The following is a 23460-nucleotide window of genomic DNA, read 5'->3' as shown; positions in this document are numbered from 1 at the left end:
CACCCTTTGGCACTGTTACGGGACTAACAGAGGACACATTGGGTGAAGAATCATCAGGCACCTGCCCGGACCGGATCCCCCCTAGGCCTTTGCCACGACAGGGTTGACAAGTCTGTCGCACCGTTACCCAGGGTGCTGTCAACAGGTACCTGACGAGGAGCTGAAAATGAATCTAAAAGATTGTTAGACATCCTAGTAAAAGCTGCTTCAAAATTTTTTTACAGCTTGTTGAACTTGGCTGAAATGTCTCCATCTAAAATATGCTATAATGTTTAAAATTTCTTATTCCAACTAGTTTCCATCGCCAAAAATTTTGAATCAAAATCGGAAACGACTTCATTAGTTACTGGTTGTACAGGTGGCAAAACATCAATTAATTCGGAATCGTGATCACATGATACCGAAACCAAAGAACCAGAACCATGGGCGCACAAGTCAAGGAAATCATTAGATACAGGTCTAGCTACAGATTTCTTTTTATCCTTAATCAATCTTTTATGCTGAAAGATTCTTTGATGCTTAACATGCGCTGTCCTATCTACGTCAGACCAAAACTTACATAAGTCGCAACAAGAAGTCAAGTCACAAACCTGTCCATGATAAGAGTTACAAATGTCATGGGGTTCATACTCCCTGGTACTCATCTTTGTCCCACAAGCCGGGCAATTCCTGATGTTGCTAGCAGAAGGAAGAGTCAAATTATCTTGGCTATCCATTGAACAGGTCACGTAAATCCAGGTCACACAAAAGTTCGTAAAAATAAAATATATTTCACATAAAACCGCATTAACAAATAATGAGAGCTTTAAAGGCACAAAAGGTTTTGAAAATTTATAGAGAGGCCGTGATGTAAACAACACGGCCACTTGTTAACTAATTTTCAAAGAAGGGTTTTGTAACTGTCAATGGCAGTGTTGCCCACTGGCGGACAGAATATGGTAAATTTTGGTGCAGGTTTAGAGGATTTATGGCTAGACAAATTATATTGAGGTAATGTTTATTAATGTTAAGACACGACTCAAATCCACTGATTTCTCTCTCATTATATTTTATTAACCATTATCTAATGCAGTAGTACAGTTTGTACAGTACTGTACTTTATACAGTAATGTAGTGTTACACAATTTTCAGTCTGTAGTGTAGTGTACATGTGTATATACATAGCATTTCACTAAGATAAACTATGCACTCACTATGCTCTCTCTCTCTCAAAAAGAAAAAAAAAATTCTGCATTTTTTTGGAAATCATCATCCTTCATTCTTTTTCTTATATACTATACATACTAATGATAATGATGGATGTATGCAGTGTGTATAAAACCAATTACACATTGTAAAGGAAACCGATGGTTCCAAAGTGTGTAGTGGCTTTTCTGATATAATAACCACCAATTACATTCACTTTCAGCACAGATGAGTATAACCATTAACAGGCATAAATAAAAAAGTAGAAGTAAAATAACAATATAATTAAAATAAACTAAGATTCTGATTTACTGTAGCAGTAAACAATACTTAATTTGTATGCATTTCTCGGGAAGGTTGATATCAGAAGTTTTCCGGATAACTGACGTGGACACGTAGTTGGGCTCCTGCTGTAAACTGGCGTATGTTTGTGGATGAGACTAATTTCTGTGTTTCACTAAGGACGGTCGTCAACTGCTGTAAACATTCACACGAGTCCTTATGGCCCTTACGGTGATTCGAAGCAGCTGATGAATGTTATCCAAGTGTCCAACTTGCAACAAATGGAATGCAGGCTTGCATCAATTAAGGCACCAACGTCAGTAGGGGGAATGGGGCACTACCTCTGTGTGGTGTTGCTTGATGAAGCAGAATCAGAAGAAACTAATTGTCTAAATAAAATGTTATCAAGAGGCGGCAAAGAAAGCTTCACGAGTCGGCAAGGAGGGTAAAGTAGCGACGGCAAGGAGAATAGAGTAGTTGGAACAAGGAAAATAGAATATTAGTAATAGCGTCGTATTCGAAATTAAACATATGAGATAAAAGGGATAATTATTCAAAACAATAGTTTACGTAATAATAATCAATATAAGAAAGGTATTAAATAAAAATAGTTAAGATTTACATATCTAGTTTCAGTCACAACCAGAAGCATTCAAGGGGCGCCATCTACGAGTGATGGGAAAAACTAAAACATATAATTCTAACTACGCACCAATTTCCCAATTGTTAGGGAAGAATTCCCTTACACACATATATATAGGGAGAAATAATTGTTCTTTACACTGCATTTGTAAGTGATTACATAATAAAAATATGGAATGTTATTCCATATATATAAAAGACTAAAACTAAAGAGGTCAACCAGATTGCTTGCAGGAATGTGATCAGACCAGAGACGATAAAGTACGTAGGCTAAGATGACGTGCCGTCACGTGTTCATTCATTTGTTTTGAAACATTAGTCCAAGCTCCCTGCTTGAGACAACTACCGCGACCTATAATTCAAATGGCCTACGTGATTAGTAATGTGTCTCATTTTGTATGTATGTTCATATGTTCGAGCTACTGTCTGCTTCCTTTATGACTTGTAACCGAGATGGTAAACAGAATAGAATTAGCCATCATCATTGGCAGAAGCGATCAAGCTATCGTCATTAGAAGACCTGTACAATCCTACTTGATCTTCACCATGTAATCTCAGAGAATATAAGTATTTTTTGTACTTCGTGGTTTCTACTAGAACCTCACATCATTGCCGAATCATCATGAGTTTAACACATCGTCGTCATAACCAAAGAAGATAATACCGACTTCGTAAGTGATCTACAAACCCCAAGACACTCCAATGAATATGGAAGTGCAATACCAACCAACTTAGCGTAAGATTATCGCAAGTCTAACATTGTTGCTAATTTTTAATCACGCCAAACCAGTCGTAGATGAATCTCTCTTATACTCTATCTAAAGTAATATCCGTAAAGTCATTCAAGCAGAGGTGATTCAGCAAAATTTTTTTTATCTTTTATCTGAATACCAGGAAGTTTCTCCACTAGCGAGTGATCTCTGGGGAAAACGGATGTAATTTAACACAAAATACGGTACCTTCGTATAGACTCTCAATGAAATTTCAAAATAGAGATAAATGACGAAATTGAAAAATGTTAGTAATAGGAGTCATTAGGAAATCAAATAGCCCATATAATTTTTCCCTCAAACGTCAAGCCATAAAAGATCGGACTTGGCGTATCTGTGTAGATTTCTGTCACTTAAACAAGGAAATGATTCCCGATCGTTTCCAGTGCCATGAACCGATGACCTCTTATCTCTGTTAGGGTAGAATAAATTTTTCACCAGCTTGAACTTACTTGAAGGCTTTTACCAGATACCATTACCTAAGTGATTGTACCTCATACACCGTTTTCAGCACATTCAGGGGACATTATCAATTTTTACGTATGCCTCCGGCTTACGTTGCACCCAAATTACAATATAGTGTTTGGAGACTTTTAGGGGATACCCTACATGCTTATATGGTTGGTCTTTTAATCTTTTCTAAATACCTTAGAAGTACATTCACATAAACTAGAGCTAGTGCTACAAAGACAAAGACAAATAATCTCAGAGTAAAATATCTAAATGTGAGTTTTAAAAACCGAACATGTTTATTTACGTTTTATGTGTCTAGTCAAGGTCTTAAGTAGTCCATGGTAAGGTGTCAGCTATTCATAACTTTCCGGTATCTATTAACATAAAAAGGGGATACAGCACTTTTGCGCTCTAGTGGGTATTACAATCGTATGTAAATATGTAACTCTTCAATCATAGCAGCTCCTTTAACAGATCTTACGAAGAAGAGCGTAGATTTATTATGGTCTAAAAAGCATCAACAGGCATTCGATATCTTAAAAGTGGAATAATGCAGCTCACCTAACTTAAAAATCCCTGATTTAAATAAGGAATTTTTTTTTTTATAGCAACAGATGCCTCAGACCAAGGGGTAAGAGGGGTACTACTTCAGCAATATGATAAAATTCTTTCCTATAGCTTTTTATTCACGTAAACTAAAGCCCTCTGAAAGTAAATATGCAGTAATAGGCAAGGAAGGACTAGGTATCGTTAACTCACTAGTACATTTCAAGTTCATAATCTACGGCTATCCTGTTGAAAATCCTCACTGACCATAAGTCACTTACCGAGTTTTTCAAAGGCTTTAATCACAGTCCCAAAGGAACTCGTTGGCATATGATCATTCAGGTCTTTGGAGCCAAGTTAAGATATCTACCTGGGAAAGCAAATATCATAGCTGACGCATTATCCCGCAATCCCACACCATACTACAAAGAACCATTAATTGGACTAAAAGATATAGAAACATCCGTGCCTATTGTTAAAACCGTATCTAAACAAGAAAATTCCTTAACCCAAGAGATCGCGAGCATTGAATATCTGGGTTGGAGCGCCGAACTGTTACAAACTGAACAAAGCAAGCGTCAACAGCGATAAGCAAAACAAAAAACACTTCGAACAGAAACAGGGTCAGCAGCAATAAGCAAAACAATAAACACTTCGAACGGAAACAGGGTCAGCGGCTAAGCAAAAACAATAAACACTTCGAGCAGAAACCCTAAAGCAAAAGTATATTTAAAGTATGTGTATCAGAATAATGTAATCAAATGTAATATTATATGTAGGTCCGTGACGAGGAAAACCCGAAGAACACAGCAGATGACTAACGACCAGGTATTAGTAATAATCTCTTTCATACCAATCGTCCTAAACTGGTTGCATTCCGTCATCCAGGGTTCCCTATTATGTCACAGAAAGCCAAATCACTGTTTTACTGGCCTACAATGCTTACAGATATAAAAAGCACATAACTGATTGTAACACGTGTCATGAAAACAAGGGACACACTAAGACACCTGTCAGTTTAAGGGCCTATCACGTGCCAAATCAGTCCTTGAAAGAATACATGTAGAATCATTAACAGAGTTACGAGTCTGACAGAGGAAATAAACACCTCTTAGTGTTAATAGTCGCCTTGACACGTTATATAGAATTAATAGCACTAAAAAAAACAAAAAACAAACAAACACTGCAATTGAGTGCGCTAGGAATATTTATGAGTGCTAAATCAGTAAACATGGAATTCAACACAAGATAATCTGACTCGGGTGGTGTAAATCAATAATCTCCTTAACTCGTTGTGTGAATTCCTTTCCATTAAGAAAACCAATAATATATTTTATCACCCAGAGTCAATCGGTTTGGTAGAATAATGGATAAATAAAAAAGTGTCAATGTCTTACGAGTTACATTCGTGATATTGGATCTGAACTGGATTATAGCGGTTCTCGCGGTTTTAAATACCTTTATCATTCATATCTTGTATCTGTAGAAATGATACTGCAAGTAGCCTTATACGGTATGCCACTAGAACACTTTTCCACATATTCAAGCCAACCATTAATTTATCAAATATATATAAAAATAAATAAATAAATAAATAAATAAAATAAAATAAATATGGATACAAGTGGAGCCAATATAATACACTCCGTAAGAAGTCGGAAGGGTTACAAATTATAACAAAAAAAGGAATCACGATAAAATCAATAAGCAAAACGTAACCATAGGTTAATTAAATACCCAAATATATATGCGTAAAGATTTGAACTCTAACTTAACGCTTTAGTAATGACAAATAAGCTAAAAGTTCAAACACATATCACAACCTACTGACATATTGTCTGTCCCGGTAATTTATATTCGTAGTCAATTAAAAAAAAATAAATAAATAAAATAAATAAATAAATAAAATAAAATAAAATAGATTTTAAAGTCAGGAAGTCTAGAAGTGAAAATGTATATCTATGCAAATAATCTTATACAGGGCAAATAGTATATATAAAATTTGTATGGAAACCCTTTTCATTAGTTTGAATAAGGAATATCTAATTTAACATAATTACATTTATTTACAATCATGCAGATTTCGAACATGAAACTAATATATTGTTCAATTTTGGTACTGTTTTTTTTTTCAGACATTCTTCTCGTGTGGGTCGAGTATTAAAACAAAAAAATACCCAATTTATACTAAAGTCGTATTTATTACAGCAAGTAACGTAACTCTTAGCTGGCGGAGAGCAATCTCCTGCCAAGTGACAACGTCATCAGTTCTGAAGGTGCATGACGCGTTGACGGATCAGCATTGTTCCTTTTAACCTCAATAAAACGCTTGAAAAGCAGGTTGCTGGAGAGAGGAATGCTTAGCCCGAACTTCTCATGGGCAAGGCAGACGTTAGGTACAAGTGTCTATCCGTATGCGCAATGCAACTTTAGTTAAGGAATTGCAATCATTTTAAAATTAATGAACAAAATAAGCAAATAGAATTTCTATAACATCAAAATGAATTAATTTTTTCTGAACCTCATAGACAATTAAAGTCAATAATTCAGCTTATGACATTGGTAAACGGACATTTAGAAGTATCAAGTCATGGATATGAAATATTTGCTTGCAACATTAGTCTATGACAATTCAAGTAAATCACATTCATGGGAAAATGTCACATTTTCTTGAAAAAACCAAAGTTTATATAGAAATTAGTTACATAGTGGGTTCTTCCGTTGCATCTCCTGCCTATTAATAAAGTTTTAAAAATTAACCTCAGAGGATGCGCGCGAGAAATTTAAATATGAAACTTTTGTTAGGGGCACATAGGATCGGATTTTATCACAACTTAATTTCAGTAAGCATAGAGAAATACAGAATCATGATTAATATTCTCTTTGACTCTTATGTTGCCTGGCAATCTTACAAACAGCTCCGTTTCACACTTCTTTGTCTAGTAACTTACTACCAGTAATATCGAATTTTCTTTGGGATTCGTATTGATATCTGTTTATTTTTTATAATTATGGATATTTTTACAGTCATCAGAGACCTGGATAGGTTCACTCATTGTTAATGCCATGGATAAAGAAGTTTGTACAGCTGATCCTTTTTGAATTGCCATAAAATATCAGCGAATTCATGGTGGGTTAAGTCTGGCTTTCTACCCGCCCGTATTTGAGGTTGCTGTCTGAACTTTACTTTGCCCTTGTGACAAGTATAATTTCACTTGCAGGCTGATTAATGGAACCTGGTTACAGTATCCTGCAGTACGAGAGTTTCACATCGCAACTTCAAAAAATCGTTCGTCGCTGCGGACTACGGCAGTCAAGTAACAAACGCCTACAATGTGAAAGGAATAAGCACCATCATAAGTGAATAAGCTTATCTCATGGACTTCTTCGACTGACACCCGTATCCTGTCGTTAATCTCGTTTTAATGCGGAACGCTCCGGCGGCTGTCGGAAATCGACTACAAAAGGGACATACTTCCGACAATTACGACCAGAAGGATATTCAACTCTACGTTGCTGGCGAAGGACTCTTGCTGGGGATGATTTTATTCATCGCGAACGTATTCCTGTGGCTTAGGATGCAGAGAACAAGTATAAGCGCAAAATAGAACGTTGGACCCCGCCCAGGCAAATTTTCCCCTTGTTTTAACCATTTGGAATTGGCCATTTCATTTGGCTATAGGTGGTTGTCTGGAACTGTGTAATGGACGAAAAGTTGTTCGAACGCTAGTTAAATGTGAAGTAGTATAACCTCGGTCATGTATCCTATATATATAAATATCATGTATCCTATATATAAATGATCATAAATAACAGAGTCGAAATATATCTTTGCGTGTACGCACTAGGAATCTATTTAAAGTGCACATATATTAATCATAATTATATGAATCCATATGCATATGTATAAATAAATCAGGTAGCCTATAATCAATCTGTTACCTTTTATCTTACCAATAACTGCAGACTTATAACAGTTAGCATAAAAATCAACAAATCAATCAGCATAAACATTAATAATTTTATCAATTCATATATGAAATTTTTATCAGTTAAAATATGATTTTTATCATGTTATCAGAGTACATTAGTATTTTCTGTAGCATATGTATCTTAAAGAGATGAAGTGAAAAACTGAATCAGTATATATCACGTGATCACTATTATTTACGAATATCATTATAAGCATATTGTGTCTTATATCTTATTACTTGAATCTGTATTTGTGTACACCATGATTTTTTTTTTACTTATAAGTATTTTCTATATATCTATTTATATTCACATTGTGTCTGTATCACACTCCTATAAGTCAAATGCAAGTCAAGCTTGAGTAATATTCAGTGGTTGGTTTTGGTAGCTGACCAAGCTTTTATGTAAGTGATTACATAATAAAAATATGGAATGTTATTCCATATATATCAAAAGACTAAAACAAAGAGGTCAACCAGATTGCTTGCAGGAATGTGATCAGACCAGAGACGATAAAGTATGTAGGCTAAGATGACGTGCCGTCACCTGTGTTCATTCATTTGTTTTGAAACATTAGTCCAAGCTCCCTGCTTGAGACAACTACCGCGACCTATAATTCAAATGGCCTACGTGATCTGTAGTGTGTCTCATTTTGTATGTATGTTCATATGTTCGAGCTACTGTCTGCTTCCTTTATGACTTGTAACCGAGATGGTAGTGGGAACAGAATAGAATTAGCCATCATCATTGGCAGAAGCGATCAAGCCATCGTCATTGCCAGACCTGTACCACCTTGTCTGATATTCATCATGTAATCTCAGAAGAATATATGTATTTTTATACTTCGTGTTTCCTACTAGAACCTCACATCATTGCCGAATCATCATGAGTTTAACACATCGTCGTCATAACCAAAGAAGATAATACCGACTTCGTAAGTGATCTACAAACCCCAAGACACTCCAATGAATATGGGAGTGCATAACCAACCGACTTAGCGTAAGATTATCGCAAGTCTAACATTACCTCATCGGGCGCCTTATTATACAAGGCAACAGCCCTAATACATTTACTATTTTCTCTGCCAGAAAAATAGTAAATGCAGTGCACAGCACATAACCCCAATAACTTTTATAAATGATGCAAAAAGTGATACCATCTTACCTATGATATGTACGACGAGAAGAATCTGAAGAGCGGTCCTGACGGCTGCCTTCCTCATAGAGTGCCCCAACCTTAAATATGTTGAAATCTCATTCAGAAATCTTATACCAGAAGCATTACTAGTAAATAAAATAGAGTATAAATTAATGACAGTACAATAGTGCCTCAGGATACAAAATTAATCCATTCCGAAGTGGCCTTCGTAACCTGATTTTTTCGTATCTTGAACCACGTTTTACATGTAAATTGCCTAATTCACTCCAAGCCCTACAAAAACACCCCAGTAAATTTTATAATAAAGCTAAATTGACCAATAAACAATGAAATATAACAATTTGGACCATTCAATACCTAACCTAAATGTGACTGACCTGTAAATAAAGAGTATTAGTGTACATGGTACAAGAATACCTGTATGTACATGTGTAAGTGTTTACATAATAAAAATATGGAATGTTAGTCCATATATATAAAAGACTAAAACTAAAGAGGTCAACCAGATTGCTTGCAGGAATGTGATCAGACTAGAGACGCTAAAGATGACGTATACAATAAGTATGTAGGCTAAGTTGACATGCCGTCACCTGTAGTCATTCAATGTTATAAATATCAGCCAAGTCTCCCTGCTTGAGACAAACACTGTGACCTATAGCTCAAGCGGCCTACGTGATCTGTAGCGTGTCTCATTTTGATTGTGTGTTCGTATGTAACTATGTCATTTGTATGTATGTTCATATGTTCGAACAACTGTCTGTTCCTTCATAACTTGTAACAGAGATGGTAGACGAGCAGAACAGAGTTAGCTATCGTCATTAGAAGACCTGTATCTCTTACCTAAGCTTTATCATGTAGAGAGAACAGAAGTAGCCATCATCATTGGCAGAAGCGATCAAGCTATCGTCATAGAAGACTTGTACAATCATATCTGATCTTCACCATGTAAAACTTCAGAAGAATATATATATTTTTATACTTCGTGTTTTCTACAAGAACCTCCTCACCGAATCATCATCATGAGTTTAACACATCGTCGTAATAACCAAGAACATAATACCGACTTCGTAAGTGATCTACAAACCCCAAGACACTCCCACGAATATGGAAGTGCAATACCAACCGACTTAGCGTAAGATTATCGCAAGTCTAACATTACCTTATAGGGCGCCTTATTATACAAGGCAACAGCCCTAAAAGTGGTGGCAAGCGTACCAGAATTACTCTACAACTTCTCCGAAGATAAAACAGAATAATAAATCATGAAGTCAACGACGACGAAAGCAGCAGATTCTTCAAGCAACCTAGTTTAGTGAGCGACTTCAGAAAACAACAAGAACTTCACCGACGACGAAAAGCAAGAGATTCTTCAAGCAACTTAGTATCATCGTTTAGTGAATAACTTCAAGAAACAAAACCGACGTGTCTTTTTCCTACGGCAACGCAAGCTTCGTCTCTCATTAGAATCATTCAAGAAAACATCGTTAGTGAGCGTTTCCGGCACTTCAAGAAACAAACCGAACGCGTCTGCAGCATCGGATCTTTCAAGGGCTCGAATCATTGACAACAAACGCGCACGGGGGGAAACTGAAGCCAAACCAGGTCATCCGCTAAATAGAGAAGGAGGACCAAGGCCGTGTGTCGTTATCGGAACACCGTGACTTCCCACAAAAGCAAGGTAAGTACAATTTTTTATTCATTTGGAGTAACTTTGAGTGTTTCCTTTACAGGTCGAATTTCGTTATTCCTGTGGCTGAAGTTACGAGACATTCTTAATCTTACTTTTTTACAGAAATTATCTAAATCATTGAGATTTCGCTACTGCGAGTTTTTATCTTTGAGTGTCTGTTTCCAGAAGTTCTACTGAAATACCATAATCATATACTATGTTAATTTTATCATTTTGGGTGATTATAATCCCTTACGTAACAAATCATATTAAACAGTGAATATGCGTTTACGCAGTGGACGTCTGTATTTCTATACAGATGCATGGATAGGGTCGTTAAGCACCGTAGTGATTAGAAAACACACAAAAACAAGTGAACACCCGTATCACTATTTCGGGTCATGACAATAAATGCTCCTTTGCAAGTCCCGATCGCAGTTTTTAGCCTTGAGTTTTTTTAGTTATATAAAATATCGAACCTCAATGACTCAACTTAACTTTAAAAATATGGCTGGATTGCAAGGAATAACATGTCTGTAAAAACTTTCATCAGGCTAAATGCGCTGACCAGGATCCCTCACTATTTCAAATTTTAGCAAAGAATGAAGTACAAAGTTAATATTGAATGCAGTAGTGATAACTTGTCTTAATAGTAATCGCTCAGTTCCTAATAGTTCGTCATTCATTGCTTTATACGTAACCAGCAACATAATGCTAAAAACACACAATACGTTGCCGATGGTAATAAAGAGAAGGATCCTAATTATTACAAAAAGAAATAGAAACAGTAGCCCGTTCAGAATCAAACAAGCAAACTCGGTGACTGTGTCACCTAGTCAAGCGGTCAAGGTTAGTTAAATCTGCCGAGTGTTCAAAGCATAGCAAATTCCACACAATAAGCGACTCTAGCAGAGTGGGGAAAAGCGATGTTGGTTCATACATGCCAATATCTTTTTTGAATTAAAAAGGATTTTTTCCTATGAAACACACGCCGTATAAAGTAATCAGAGCAGGTTTTCGTTTTTTTTTTTAATACGTAAGTTATTATAAGTAGTGGTGGATAAAGCCCGACTGTATGCGCCGTAAAAATTAGAATATCTTGTTTTATCCTTAGTACACGTAATATCCTGTATTTACGGACTCACCGTCTGTTGTTCGAACTTCCCTAATGAGAAGTCCGGATAAGCGAGCGTTTACAGATACCTCTATAGTTATAAAAAACATTGATCTGTATCTAGTGTAATTGTAAGATTCATCTAGGGGTATACAAAATATTATCTTACATCCTGCAAAATAAGGCGTGTTTATCAAATGAAAATCCTATAAACCTTCAAACATATTGAAATCCGTTTTGGAACAAAAGAGACAGTTAATCAAATAATAACTTATATAGAGGAACTATACATTTGTCTCATAAATCGTAACATTGTTCAAATGACCCAACAGAATTCTCCCACAACCGCAGTCGCAGTTTGCACGCAAAATCTCGAGAAACATGCACCCTCGAATGTCTTAGTGCGTGTAAAAAGACTTTGCTGGGAAATGAAATTTTAATCCTTCCCGACACTCTGAAATATAACGATTTCCGCAAACAAAGCCTTAGACACGGTTGACTAGCAGCAACAAGTTAATATAGTAATCCACAAAAACCTATACATATAAATATCGCATTTTTTTTTATTGTTGCTAATTTTTAATCACGCCCAATCAGTCGTAGATGAATCTCCCTTATACTCTATCTAAAGTAATATCCGTAAAGTCATTCAAGCAGAGGTGATTCAGCAGAATTTTTTTTTATCTTTTACCTGAATACCAGGAAATTTCTCCACTAGCGAGTGATCTCTGGGAGAACAAAAAAAACGGATGTCATTGAAAACAAAATACGGTCTAAGGACAAACATAAAGCTATATACGTACCTTCGTGTAGAACCCCAATGAAATTTCAAAATAGAGATAAATGACGAAGTTGAAAAATGTTAGTAATAGGAGTCATTAGGAAATCAAATAAGCCCATATAATTTTTCCCTCAAACGTCATGCCATAAAAGATCGGACTTGGCGTATCTGCGTAGATTTCTGTCGCTTAAACAAGGAAACGACTCCCGATAGTTTCCAGTGCGATGTACCGACGACATCTTATCTCTGTTAGGTTAGAATAAATTTTTTTTCACCAACTTGGACTTACTTAAAAGCTTTTACCAGATACCATTACCTAAGTGATTGTACCTCATACACCGTTTTCAGCACACTCAGGGGACATTATCAATTTTTACGTATGCCTCCGGCTTACGTTGCCCCCCAATTACAATATAGTGTTTGGAGACTTTTAGGGGATACCCTACATGCTTATATGGTTGGTCTTATAATCTTTTCTAAATACCTTAGAAGTACATTCACATAAACTAGAGCTAGTGCTACAGAGACAAAGACAAATAATCTCAGAGTAAAATATCTAAATGTGAGTTTTTAAAAACCGAACATGTTTATCTAGGTTTTATGTGTCTAGTCAAGGTCTTAAAGTAGTCCATGGTAAGGTGTCGGCTATTCATAACTTTGCCGGTACCTATTTACGTAAAACGGGGGGGTACAGCACTTTGTGCTGTAGTGGGTATTACAATCGTATGTAAATATGTAACTCTTCCATCATGACAGCTCCTTTAACAGATCTTACAAAGAAGAGCGTAGATTTAACAAAGAAGAGCGTAGATTTATTATGGTCTAAAAAGCATCAACAGGCGTTCGATATCCTAAAAGCGGAATAATGCAGCTCACCTAACTTAAAAAATCCCCGATTTAAATAAGGATTTTTTTTTTTTTTATTGCAACAGACGCCTCAGACCAAGGGGTAAGGGGTACTACTTCAGTATATGATGAACAGTTCTTTCTATAGCTTTTATTCACGTAAACTAAAGCCCTCTGAAAGTAAATATGCCAGTAATAGGCAAGGAAGGGCTAGGTATCTTTAACTCACTAGTACATTTTAAGTTCATAATCTTATGGCTATCCTGCTAAAGTCCTCACTGAACATGAGTCCTTTACCAAGTTTTTCAAATGGCTTTAATCACAGTCCAAAAGGAACTCGGCGACAACAAATGATCATTCAGGTCTTTGGAGCCAAGATAAGTATCTACCTGGGAAAGCAAATTAATCATAGCTGACGTATTATCCCGCAATCCCGCACCATACTGAAAAGAACCATTAATTGGACTAAAAGATATAGAAACATCCGTGCCTATTGTTAAAACCGTATCGAAAGAAAATTCCTTAACCCAAGAGATCGCGAGCATTGAATATCTGGGTTGGAGCGCAGAACTGTTACAAACTGAACAAAGCAAGAGTCAACAGACCTAACCCAAACAATAAACACTTCGAACGGAAACAGAGTCAGCAGCAATAAACACCAAACAATAAACATTCGAACGGAAAAACAGGGTCAGCGGCTAAGCAAAAAACAATAAACACTTTGAGCAGAAACCCTAAAGCAAAAGTAATATTTAAAAGTATGTGTATCAGAATAATGTAATCAAATGTAATATTATATGTAGGTCATGACGAGGAAAACCCGAAGAAACACAGCAGAGGACTAACGACCAGGTAGTAGTATAATCTCTTTCATACCAATCGTCATAAACTGGTTGCATTTCCGTCATCCAGGGTTCCCTCCTATGTCACAGAAAGCCAAATCACTGTTTTACTGGCCTACAATGCTTACAGATATAAAAAGCACATACTGATTGTAACACGTGTCATGAAAACAAGGGACACACTAAGACACCTGTCAGTTAAGGGCCTATCCTGTGCAAAATCAATCCTTGAAAGAATATACGTAGAATTATTAACAGAATTACGAGTCTGACAGAGGGAATAAACACTTTTTAGTGTTAATAGTTCCTTGACACGTTATATAGAATTAATAGCACCAAAAAACAAACACCGCAATTGAGTGCGTTAGGAATATTTATGAGTGCTAAATCAGTAAATATGGAATTCAACACAATAATCTCTGACTCGGGTGGTGTAAATCAATAATCTTCTTAACTCGTGTGAATTCCTTTCCATTAAGAAAACCAATAATATATATCACCCAGAGTCAATCGGTTTGGTAGAATAAAGGATAATTAAATAGGAAGTGTCAATGTCTTACGAGTTACAACTCGTGATATTGGATCCGAACTGGATTATAGCGGTTCTCACGGTTTAAATACCTTTATCATTTATATCTTGTATCTATAGAATTGATGCCGCAAGTAGCCTATACGGTACGCCGCTAGCTAGAACACTTTTCCACATATTCAAGCCAACCATTAATTTATCAAATATATATAAAAAAATATATAAATAAATAAATATAAAAAATAAAAAAATAAAAAAATATGGATACAAGTGGAGTCAATATAATACACTCCGTAAGAAGTCGGAAGGGTTACAAATTATAATAAAAAAGGAATCACGATAAAAATCAATAAGCAAAACGTAACCATAGATTAATTAAATATCCAAATATATATGCATAAAGATTTGAACTCTAACTTAACGCTTTAGTAATGACAAATAAGCTAAAAGTTCAAACACATATCCAAAACCTACTGAAATATTATTGTTCTGTCCCGGTGATTTATATTCGTAGTCAATGAAAAAAAAAAAAATAATAATAATAATAATAATAAATAAATAAATAAATAAAATAATAATAATAAATAAATAAAATAAAATAAAATAAAAGAGATTTTAAAGTCAGGAAGTCTAGAAGTGAAAATCTATCTATGGAATAAATCCTATATGAATCTTATACAGGGCTAATAATATATATAGAATTTGTATGGAAACCTTTTTCATTAGTTTGAATAAGGAATATTTAATTTAACATAATTCCAAACATGAAACTAATATATTGTTCAATTTTGGTACTGTTTTTTTTTCAGACATTCTTCTCATGTGGGTCGAGTATTAAAAAAACAATAAATTTATCCTAAAGTCGTATCTCTTACAGCAAGTAACGTAACTCTTAAGCTGGTGACGACGTCATCAGTTCTAGAAGGTCTGTCGCGTTTGCCGTATCAGCATTGATTCCTTTAACCTCAAATATCTGCTTAGACAGGCTTCATCTCACGCTTGCAAAGCAGATTGACTGGAGAAAGGAATGCTTAGCCCGAACTTCTCATGGGCAAGGCAGACGTGTCTATCCGTATGCGCAATGCAACTAAGGAGTTGCAATCATTTTAAAATTAATAACAAAATAAGCAAAATAGAATTTCTATAACAACAAAATGAATTAATTTTTTCTGAACCTCATAGACATTAGAAGTATCAAGATATGTATAAGACATATATACTGGCAACATTAGCCTATTACAATTCAAGTAAAACATTCATGGGAAAATGTCACATTTTCTTGAAAAACCCAAAGTTTATTTAGAATTAGTTACATAGTGGGTTTTTTCGTTGCATCTCCTACCTATTAACAAAGTTTTTAAAATTAACCCCAGAGGATCGCGCGCAAGAAAATTGAATATGAAACTTTTGTTAGGGGCACATAGGATCAGATTTTATCACAACTTAATTCAGTTAGCATAGAGAAATACAGAATCATGATTAATCTTCTCTTTGACTCTTATGTTGCCTGGCAATCTTACAAATAGCTCCGTTTTCCACTTCTTTGTCTAGTAATTTACTACCAGTAATATTGAATTTTCTTTGAGATTCGTAATGATATCTATTTATTTTTTATAATTATGGATATTTTTACAGTCATCATAGACCTGGATAGGTTCACTCATTGTTAATGCCATGGATAAAAAAGTTTGTACAGCTGACTCTTTTGAATTCCAAAATATCAGCGAATTCATGTGGGTTAAGTCTGGTCCTAAATGGCTCTCTCCCCTCCCCTGTATTTGGATGTCGTCTGAATTTACTTTGCCCTTGTGACAAGTATAATTTCACTTGCAGGCTGATTAATGGAACCTGTTACAGTATCCTGCAGTACGAGAGTTTCACATCGCAACTTCAAAAAATCGTTCGTCGCTGCGGACGACGGCAGTCGAGTAACAACCGCCTACAATGTGAAAGGAATAAGCACCATCATGGACTTCTTCTTCGACCAACACCCGTATCCCGTCATTAATCTCGTTTTAATGCGGAACGCTCCCGGCGGCTGTCGGAATCGACTACAAAAAAGGGACCATACTTCCGACATATTACGACCCGAAGGATATTCAACTACTACTTTGCTGGCGAAGGACTCGTGCTGGGATGGTTTTATTCATCGCGAACGTAATCGTGTAGCTTAGGACGCAGAGAATAAGTATGAGCGCAAAATAGAACGTTGGACCCGCCCAGGCAAATTTTCCCCTTGTTTTAACCCTGTGAAATCGGCCGTTTCATTTGGCTATAGGTGGTTGTCTGGAACTGTGTAATGGACGAACAGTGGTTCGAAAGCTAGTTAAATGTGAAGTAGTATAACCTCGGTCATGTATCCTATATATATAAATGATCATTAAATAACAGAAATCGAAACATATTTTTGCGTGTACGCACTAGGAATCTATATATAAATGATCATAACAGAACGAAATATATCTTTGCGTGTACGCAATAGGAATCTATTAAAGTGCACATATATTAATCATAATGATATGAATCATATACATATGTATAAACAAATCAGGTAGCCTATAATCAATCTGTTACCTTTTATCTTACCAATATCTGCAGTTATATGAGTTAGTATATTGATTAATGAATCAGATATATAACATTTAGCATAAAAATCAACGAATCAATCAGCATAAACATTAATAATTTTATCAATTCATATATGAAATTTTTTATCGGTTAGAATATGATTTTTATCATGTTAATCTTCATTCTATGCAATTGTCAGAGTACATTAGTATTTTCTGTAGCATATGTATCTTTATGAAATGAAGTGAAAAACTGTATCATTATATATCACGTGATCACTATTATTTACCAATATCATTGTTTTATATTTTATTACTTGAATCAATTCTTGTACACCATGAATTTTTCTTTACTTATATATATATATATATATATATATATATATATATATATATATATATATATATATATATTCATAGTGTCTGTATCACACTCCTATAAGTCAAATGCAAGTCAAGTTTGAGTAATATTCAGTAGTTGGTTTTGGTAGCTGACCGAGCTAATGTAAGTGTTTACATAATAAAAATATGGAATGTTAGTCCATATATATAAAAGACTAAAACTAAAGAGGTCAACCAGATTGCTTGCAGGAATGTGATCAGACTAGAGACGCTAAAGATGACGTATACAATAAGTATGTAGGCTAAGTTGACATGCCGTCACCTGTAGTCATTCAATTGTTTATAAATATTAGTCCAAGCTCCCTGCTTGAGACAAACACCGTGACCTATAGCTCAAGCGGCCTACGTGATCTGTAGCGTGTCTCATTTTGATTGTGTGTTCGTATGTAACTATGTCATTTGTATGTATGGTTCATATGTTTCGAAAACAACTGTCTGTTCCTTCATAACTTGTAACAGAGATGGTAGACGAGCAGAACAGAGTTAGCTATCGTCATTAGAAGACCTGTATCTCTTTACCTAAGCTTTATCATGTAGAGAGAACAGAAGTAGCCATCATCATTGCCAGAGCAATCAAGCTATCGTTCATAAGAAGACTTGATACAATCATATCTGATCTTCACCATGTAAAAACTTCAGAAGAATATATATATTTTTTATACTTCGTGTTTTTCTACAAGAACCTCCTCACCGAATCATCATCATGAGTTTAACACTCGTCGTAATAACCAAGAACATAATACCGACTTCGTAAGTGATTTACAAAACAAACCCCAAGCTCCCACGAATATGGAAGTGCAATACCAACCGACTTAGCATAAGATTATCGCAAGTCTAACATTACCTTATAGGGCGCCTTATTATACAAGGCAACAGCCCTAAAACATGTACATACATATGTAGTAAAATGTGGAACCTTACCTTTCGAGTGAGGCGATCTTCGAAAGTGGCAACAGAGGAGGAGGACAAATGGCAGAAGACATGAACACTTAACTTTACGAAACATTAAAAACTGGCAGAATACATTAACACTAAACTTTACGAAACACATTAACAAATGGCAGAAAACATTAACACTTAACTTTACAAAAAACTTAAAATTAAATTTCTTTTTTTTTCTTTTTTTGATTTGGCGTCGATGTCCCTTCTCCTCCTTCGTCTTTGGCCTGGGCAATCAGATCACCGAAAATAGCACTGGTCTTGTGGCAGATTGCTGTCTCGGTTATCGTATCGCCAGCGATTTCTTTGTCTTTAATCCATACAAGAAGCAGCTTCTCCATCTCATCATGCACGTGGCACCTCTTGTTGGACAAAATTCACGCCCTTGGAAGGTGTAGCTGCTTTGATGGCTTCCTTCTACTTAAGGATGGTGCCTATCTTCGATGGATTTCAGCCATATTCCTTAGCGATCACACTCAACCGCATGCCAGCTTCATACTTCTTAATTATCTCATTCTTAGTCTCCATAGAAAGCATTTGCTTCTTTCTGTGAACTTCAGCAACATTCTTGGGACCCATGGCTAATTAAGTTCACACACAACACGATAAAGTATATAAGTAGAAAGCGAAATCACTAACACAAATTTACGTTAACTAACGAAATACGTATATGTGAACAAACAAATTCTGCATGCGAAAGATAACGTTGATGCGACGAAGTGGCCGAACGACACCTTTACGTAGTGGCATGATGGGATAGATGCTGACCAATAGGAGTGCAGGATCTTACAGCAGTGACTAGCATTAGGAACCAATGGGAGAGCGGGACGATGGTGGCGAGTCTACTCAGTTGGCGGCGCGCGAGTTTTAAAATTATTCTTGGTGGTCCGGGCGAATCTCGAACTTTACAGTAACATCCTTTCATAACCTGAATTATTTTCATATGCAGAGGCAAAAAAAATCATCGTCTTTGCTTTCGTAACTTGGATTTTTTGTAAGTTGGGACTTCTGTATGTTGAGGTTCCAATGCATAACCATATTGATAGGTTGTGAAATTCCTCTATGCAATATTTTGCTAAAAACTTAGTTCCCAGATACTATTGCACAACGTTTATGCACTAAAAATCTTAACTGCCAAATATGATTTTACAAATCTAGCCTTTAATTTCTAAAAGTACCATAGCACTTTCTAATTTAATATGAATAATGGATAATGTAACTAAAATATCCTAATAGGAACTCAGTCAAAATAGTACACTGATAAGGAAAGAAACCCACAAAAGATGAATAATTATAAAGAACAGTAAAACAATTACAGTAAGTAATAATGTATTTTACAACCAAATTACCTTTAGGGGGTTATAGTTTGCACTGTGCCTAGCACAGCTCATATAGCATCTAAACGGTTGTGCAAGGCATACAAGAAGATCTTGTATGCTACAATGCTTTTAGCTTTTTAATATTCATCCATTCCCTTACATCACATTATTCTAGATTCATAAATAGAGAAACCTTAATGCTGCAATTGAAAAACTTAGATAAAAATTTAGGCTTTACCTATCTAACCTTAACCAAATGACCTATTTCTGGAGTTATATCAAAACAGTAAAGAGCTACAGAAAAGGATAGTTCTTATTTTCCTACACATGCAAATCAATAACTCATATACCATATACTGCAGATAAAAAAAAAATCAGGTTTTGACATAGTAAAAGCCTATTTTTGATGGCGTAGTCACTGTCTCGTCCTCAAGGAGTACTACCCTTTCCATGGTCTATCCAGAGCTTCATGGTGACCAGACATTATAACACATGATAGAGTACAAATGGACTCAGGATAATAGGGCACTTTCTATTATCCTCAGCGAACGTTAATACCCAGTTTTCCTACTACGTCAAAACTGGAAGAAGAAGAAGTGGTTATGCGCATGTGCACCGTCATATTGTTTACATACGACTAAAATCCGATCAAGATGCCATTCCGTTCTCTAGTCGTGCAAGAAATCAGGGGCCGCATACTCAAAACAAGCCTTACGCAAAGGTGCCTTTTGACAAAAGGCGCCTTTCCCAATGGCTCGCCAAAGGCACCTTTCGATGAAGGCGAAATCATATACACAGATTTTCAAAGGCGCCTTTGATGTGCCTTTGCACGAAAAGGCTGCCTTTTTGTCAAAGGCACCTTTGGATAGTCCAGCCAATCACATCACCCGTATCATAGCGTGCTTAGAGAATGAGAACCAATCACGATACAGCAGCATATCAGCTGATTGTTGATGGCAGAGCAATTAAAGAGCGGCACGATGGACCCTGTGGCTAAGAAAAGGAAGCAACCTACCTAATTTAGCATAGAATAATTGCCTTACATACCTAGATTGAAGCGAGTTTTGGCTAGGCCTTGGCTTATGTTCTACTGTTAACTTCATGCTAGTTATGATATATTCCTAGTAGGCTATATGTTAGGCTATGCAAAAGTATCCTATGATATTGCTTGGAAATGAATGTTTTAGCCTAAGCTGTGATGATATGCCTAGGCCTGTGGGTATTATTGCATATGTTGCCAATACCTATGCCTTGCCTAACCAGATCATTTTATTTTTATATATTTTACACAATTCTAAAAGATTTTTCATGTATGGCATTTCTGCCGCAAATGAATGTTAACCATTTAATCTTAGGTTAGGTTAGGGGTAAAAAGTTAGGGAGCTTTTGAAGAATTGCAGTCCCACACGAACATGGGACCTGTTCAAAAGGATAAAACTGGGGTCCGTATTTTTAAAAGGGTCTTATCTACAAGACCAATTCTTAACCTAGCCTAACCTTAACCTAACCTAACCGTGCCTAGTTGTGACTCAAGTAATTGTTATGTACTCTATCTGTGGTATCAGTGTCATTTTTTTTCCTTTGATGAGGTAGAGATGTGGGAAGTCACTGATCATAATTACTGTCAATAATTATACAATTACATTGATGTTTCTTTTCCAGTGTTATTGCTGTAGCTAATTTCTGTATTATAATCTTTTTAGGTGGTGGTCCTCATGAAAGTTTAGCTCTAGAACCTTCAGAGGAAGCTTTGGTAAGATTGGGCCTACTGGAGCAAGAAGCAGTTGAGGTGTTGGCAGATGTTTCTGATATTTTTCAGGATATATTGTCTAATCAAAAAGAATTAAATGAAAGTGTAAAAGAATTAAATGGAAGTGTAAGGGTAATTGCTGACAGCATGGTAACCATGACTGATATCCTTAAGAGACATTATGCATAATTTTTTTCAAAGTGGTAGTACTTTTAATATAGTCTATACAGTAGTAAAATCTATTTTTTTTTTTCATACCATGCCTTATATGTTCCTATGCCAAGGGTGCCCATAATGTGATAAATGTCATATACCTCTTCATCATTGAGATTAGGTTTTTGTAAGGTTTTTTGATTAAGAGTAATGTGATATACTACCTCATTGTCTTATGCTAATCACTCCATTATTTAATGAGGTTTATTTCTTATTTTTCCTCCATTTACTCTTATTATATCGTGCTTCTTGTGATCTCGTGTTATTGTGATAAGTTTAGTACAGTTTTTGTTTATTTACAATGCTATTTCATGTTATTTCTCTATTTTGGCTATAAAGCATGTTTTCTTATTTATAATAGTATAAAATGATGCCTCTGTGATCTCAGTTACCTCTACCTTATTGTAAGTTTTTATTTTTTATTTACTTTAGTATGTTATTTCTTTCCTGAGATAATGTACTATGTGATACAATGATATTGCTATTATTAAGGGTCATTCAGTGATACAGTAACCTATTTGTATCTAGGTAATATGAACATCAAATTCATTTATTTCATAACTTATTTGTATCTAGTTGGCATTTATTTCATAATGTGAGTCATTGTATGTAGTACTGTACTTATCTCAGACCACTTTAACCTATGTTTAATGTGCCTTATGAGTACCAGAAGAGAAGTGATAAAGGAGGAAAATTGCATACATATTTTCACCTTTGCATATGGTACATAGTATAAAGATATATTTTCTGTATTGAGATTTATTAAACAAGACAAAAAAATATATTGTTTTTCTGGCATTGATTATACATGAACATTTTATAAGATATACGATAACTAAAGGTCAAAACAATCAGATTATTATATAGGAATTTTAGATTGTATATATGAAATCATTTTAAATAATACACATCCAATAACTTTAAAGCTAACGTCTGCAGAGGGAAATCACACTATTACAAAGCAATTAGAGTAACTTGCAAACTAAAACTATGTATAATGGCGTTCATTGACGTATTACAAGAGGTAGGAAAAATCCTTCTCTTACTTGTCATCAATCCCAAAGTTGCCTTTCCCACCTCAAAGGATGCCTTAACCAGCCCTAGTGCAAAGGTTCTCACGACGCCATATTTCCAAGATGGCGGCGCACACTCAGTGTTTAGAGTATGAGCCTTTCGAGTAACTGCCGACAGGAAGTTTTGAGTATGCGGCCCCAGATCTTGGAAAAGTCTGTTCTTTGCTTATTGATTTAGCAAAGTGCATAGTTTTAAGTTCCAGTTTAAAAAAAATTTATTTAAGACTGTAGATCAATGTTTCATTGTGAGTAAAAAGCCATAATTGGCTTATTTCATCAGCACACGCTGGCGCTTCTTATGATTTATGATTGGTAGGCTAGGTCCAAGAATTTCGTTCACTTACCTGTTAATTTCATTAACGAGGTTCATGGAAACATATAAGTTGAAAGCAAAGTGTACAATTTTAA

General features: G+C 35.5%; 1 protein-coding gene and 1 long non-coding RNA gene across 2 annotated transcripts in view; one reads left to right on the top strand and one right to left on the bottom strand.

The window, feature by feature from the left end:
• LOC135215297 (uncharacterized) overlaps positions 1 to 9125 on the bottom strand; it is a 167378-nt gene extending 158253 nt beyond the window's left edge. The window contains exon 1 of the long non-coding RNA XR_010314664.1: positions 9015 to 9125. This is a non-coding gene — a long non-coding RNA (uncharacterized LOC135215297). The remainder of the gene's footprint in view (positions 1 to 9014) is intronic.
• Positions 9126 to 23115: 13990 nt separating this feature from the next.
• LOC135215781 (vacuolar protein sorting-associated protein 51 homolog) overlaps positions 23116 to 23460 on the top strand; it is a 98911-nt gene continuing 98566 nt past the window's right edge. Inside the window, exon 1 of the mRNA XM_064250732.1 lies at positions 23116 to 23156. Within this exon, the coding sequence (XP_064106802.1) occupies positions 23116 to 23156 (41 nt within the window). The remainder of the gene's footprint in view (positions 23157 to 23460) is intronic.

The sequence above is a fragment of the Macrobrachium nipponense genome, chromosome 5 (genome assembly GCF_015104395.2).
Source record: "Macrobrachium nipponense isolate FS-2020 chromosome 5, ASM1510439v2, whole genome shotgun sequence".
NCBI classification, from domain to species: Eukaryota; Metazoa; Arthropoda; class Malacostraca; order Decapoda; family Palaemonidae; genus Macrobrachium; species Macrobrachium nipponense.
Note: the sequence above shows the minus strand (reverse complement) of the source record. Positions and strands in the feature narration are given on the sequence as shown.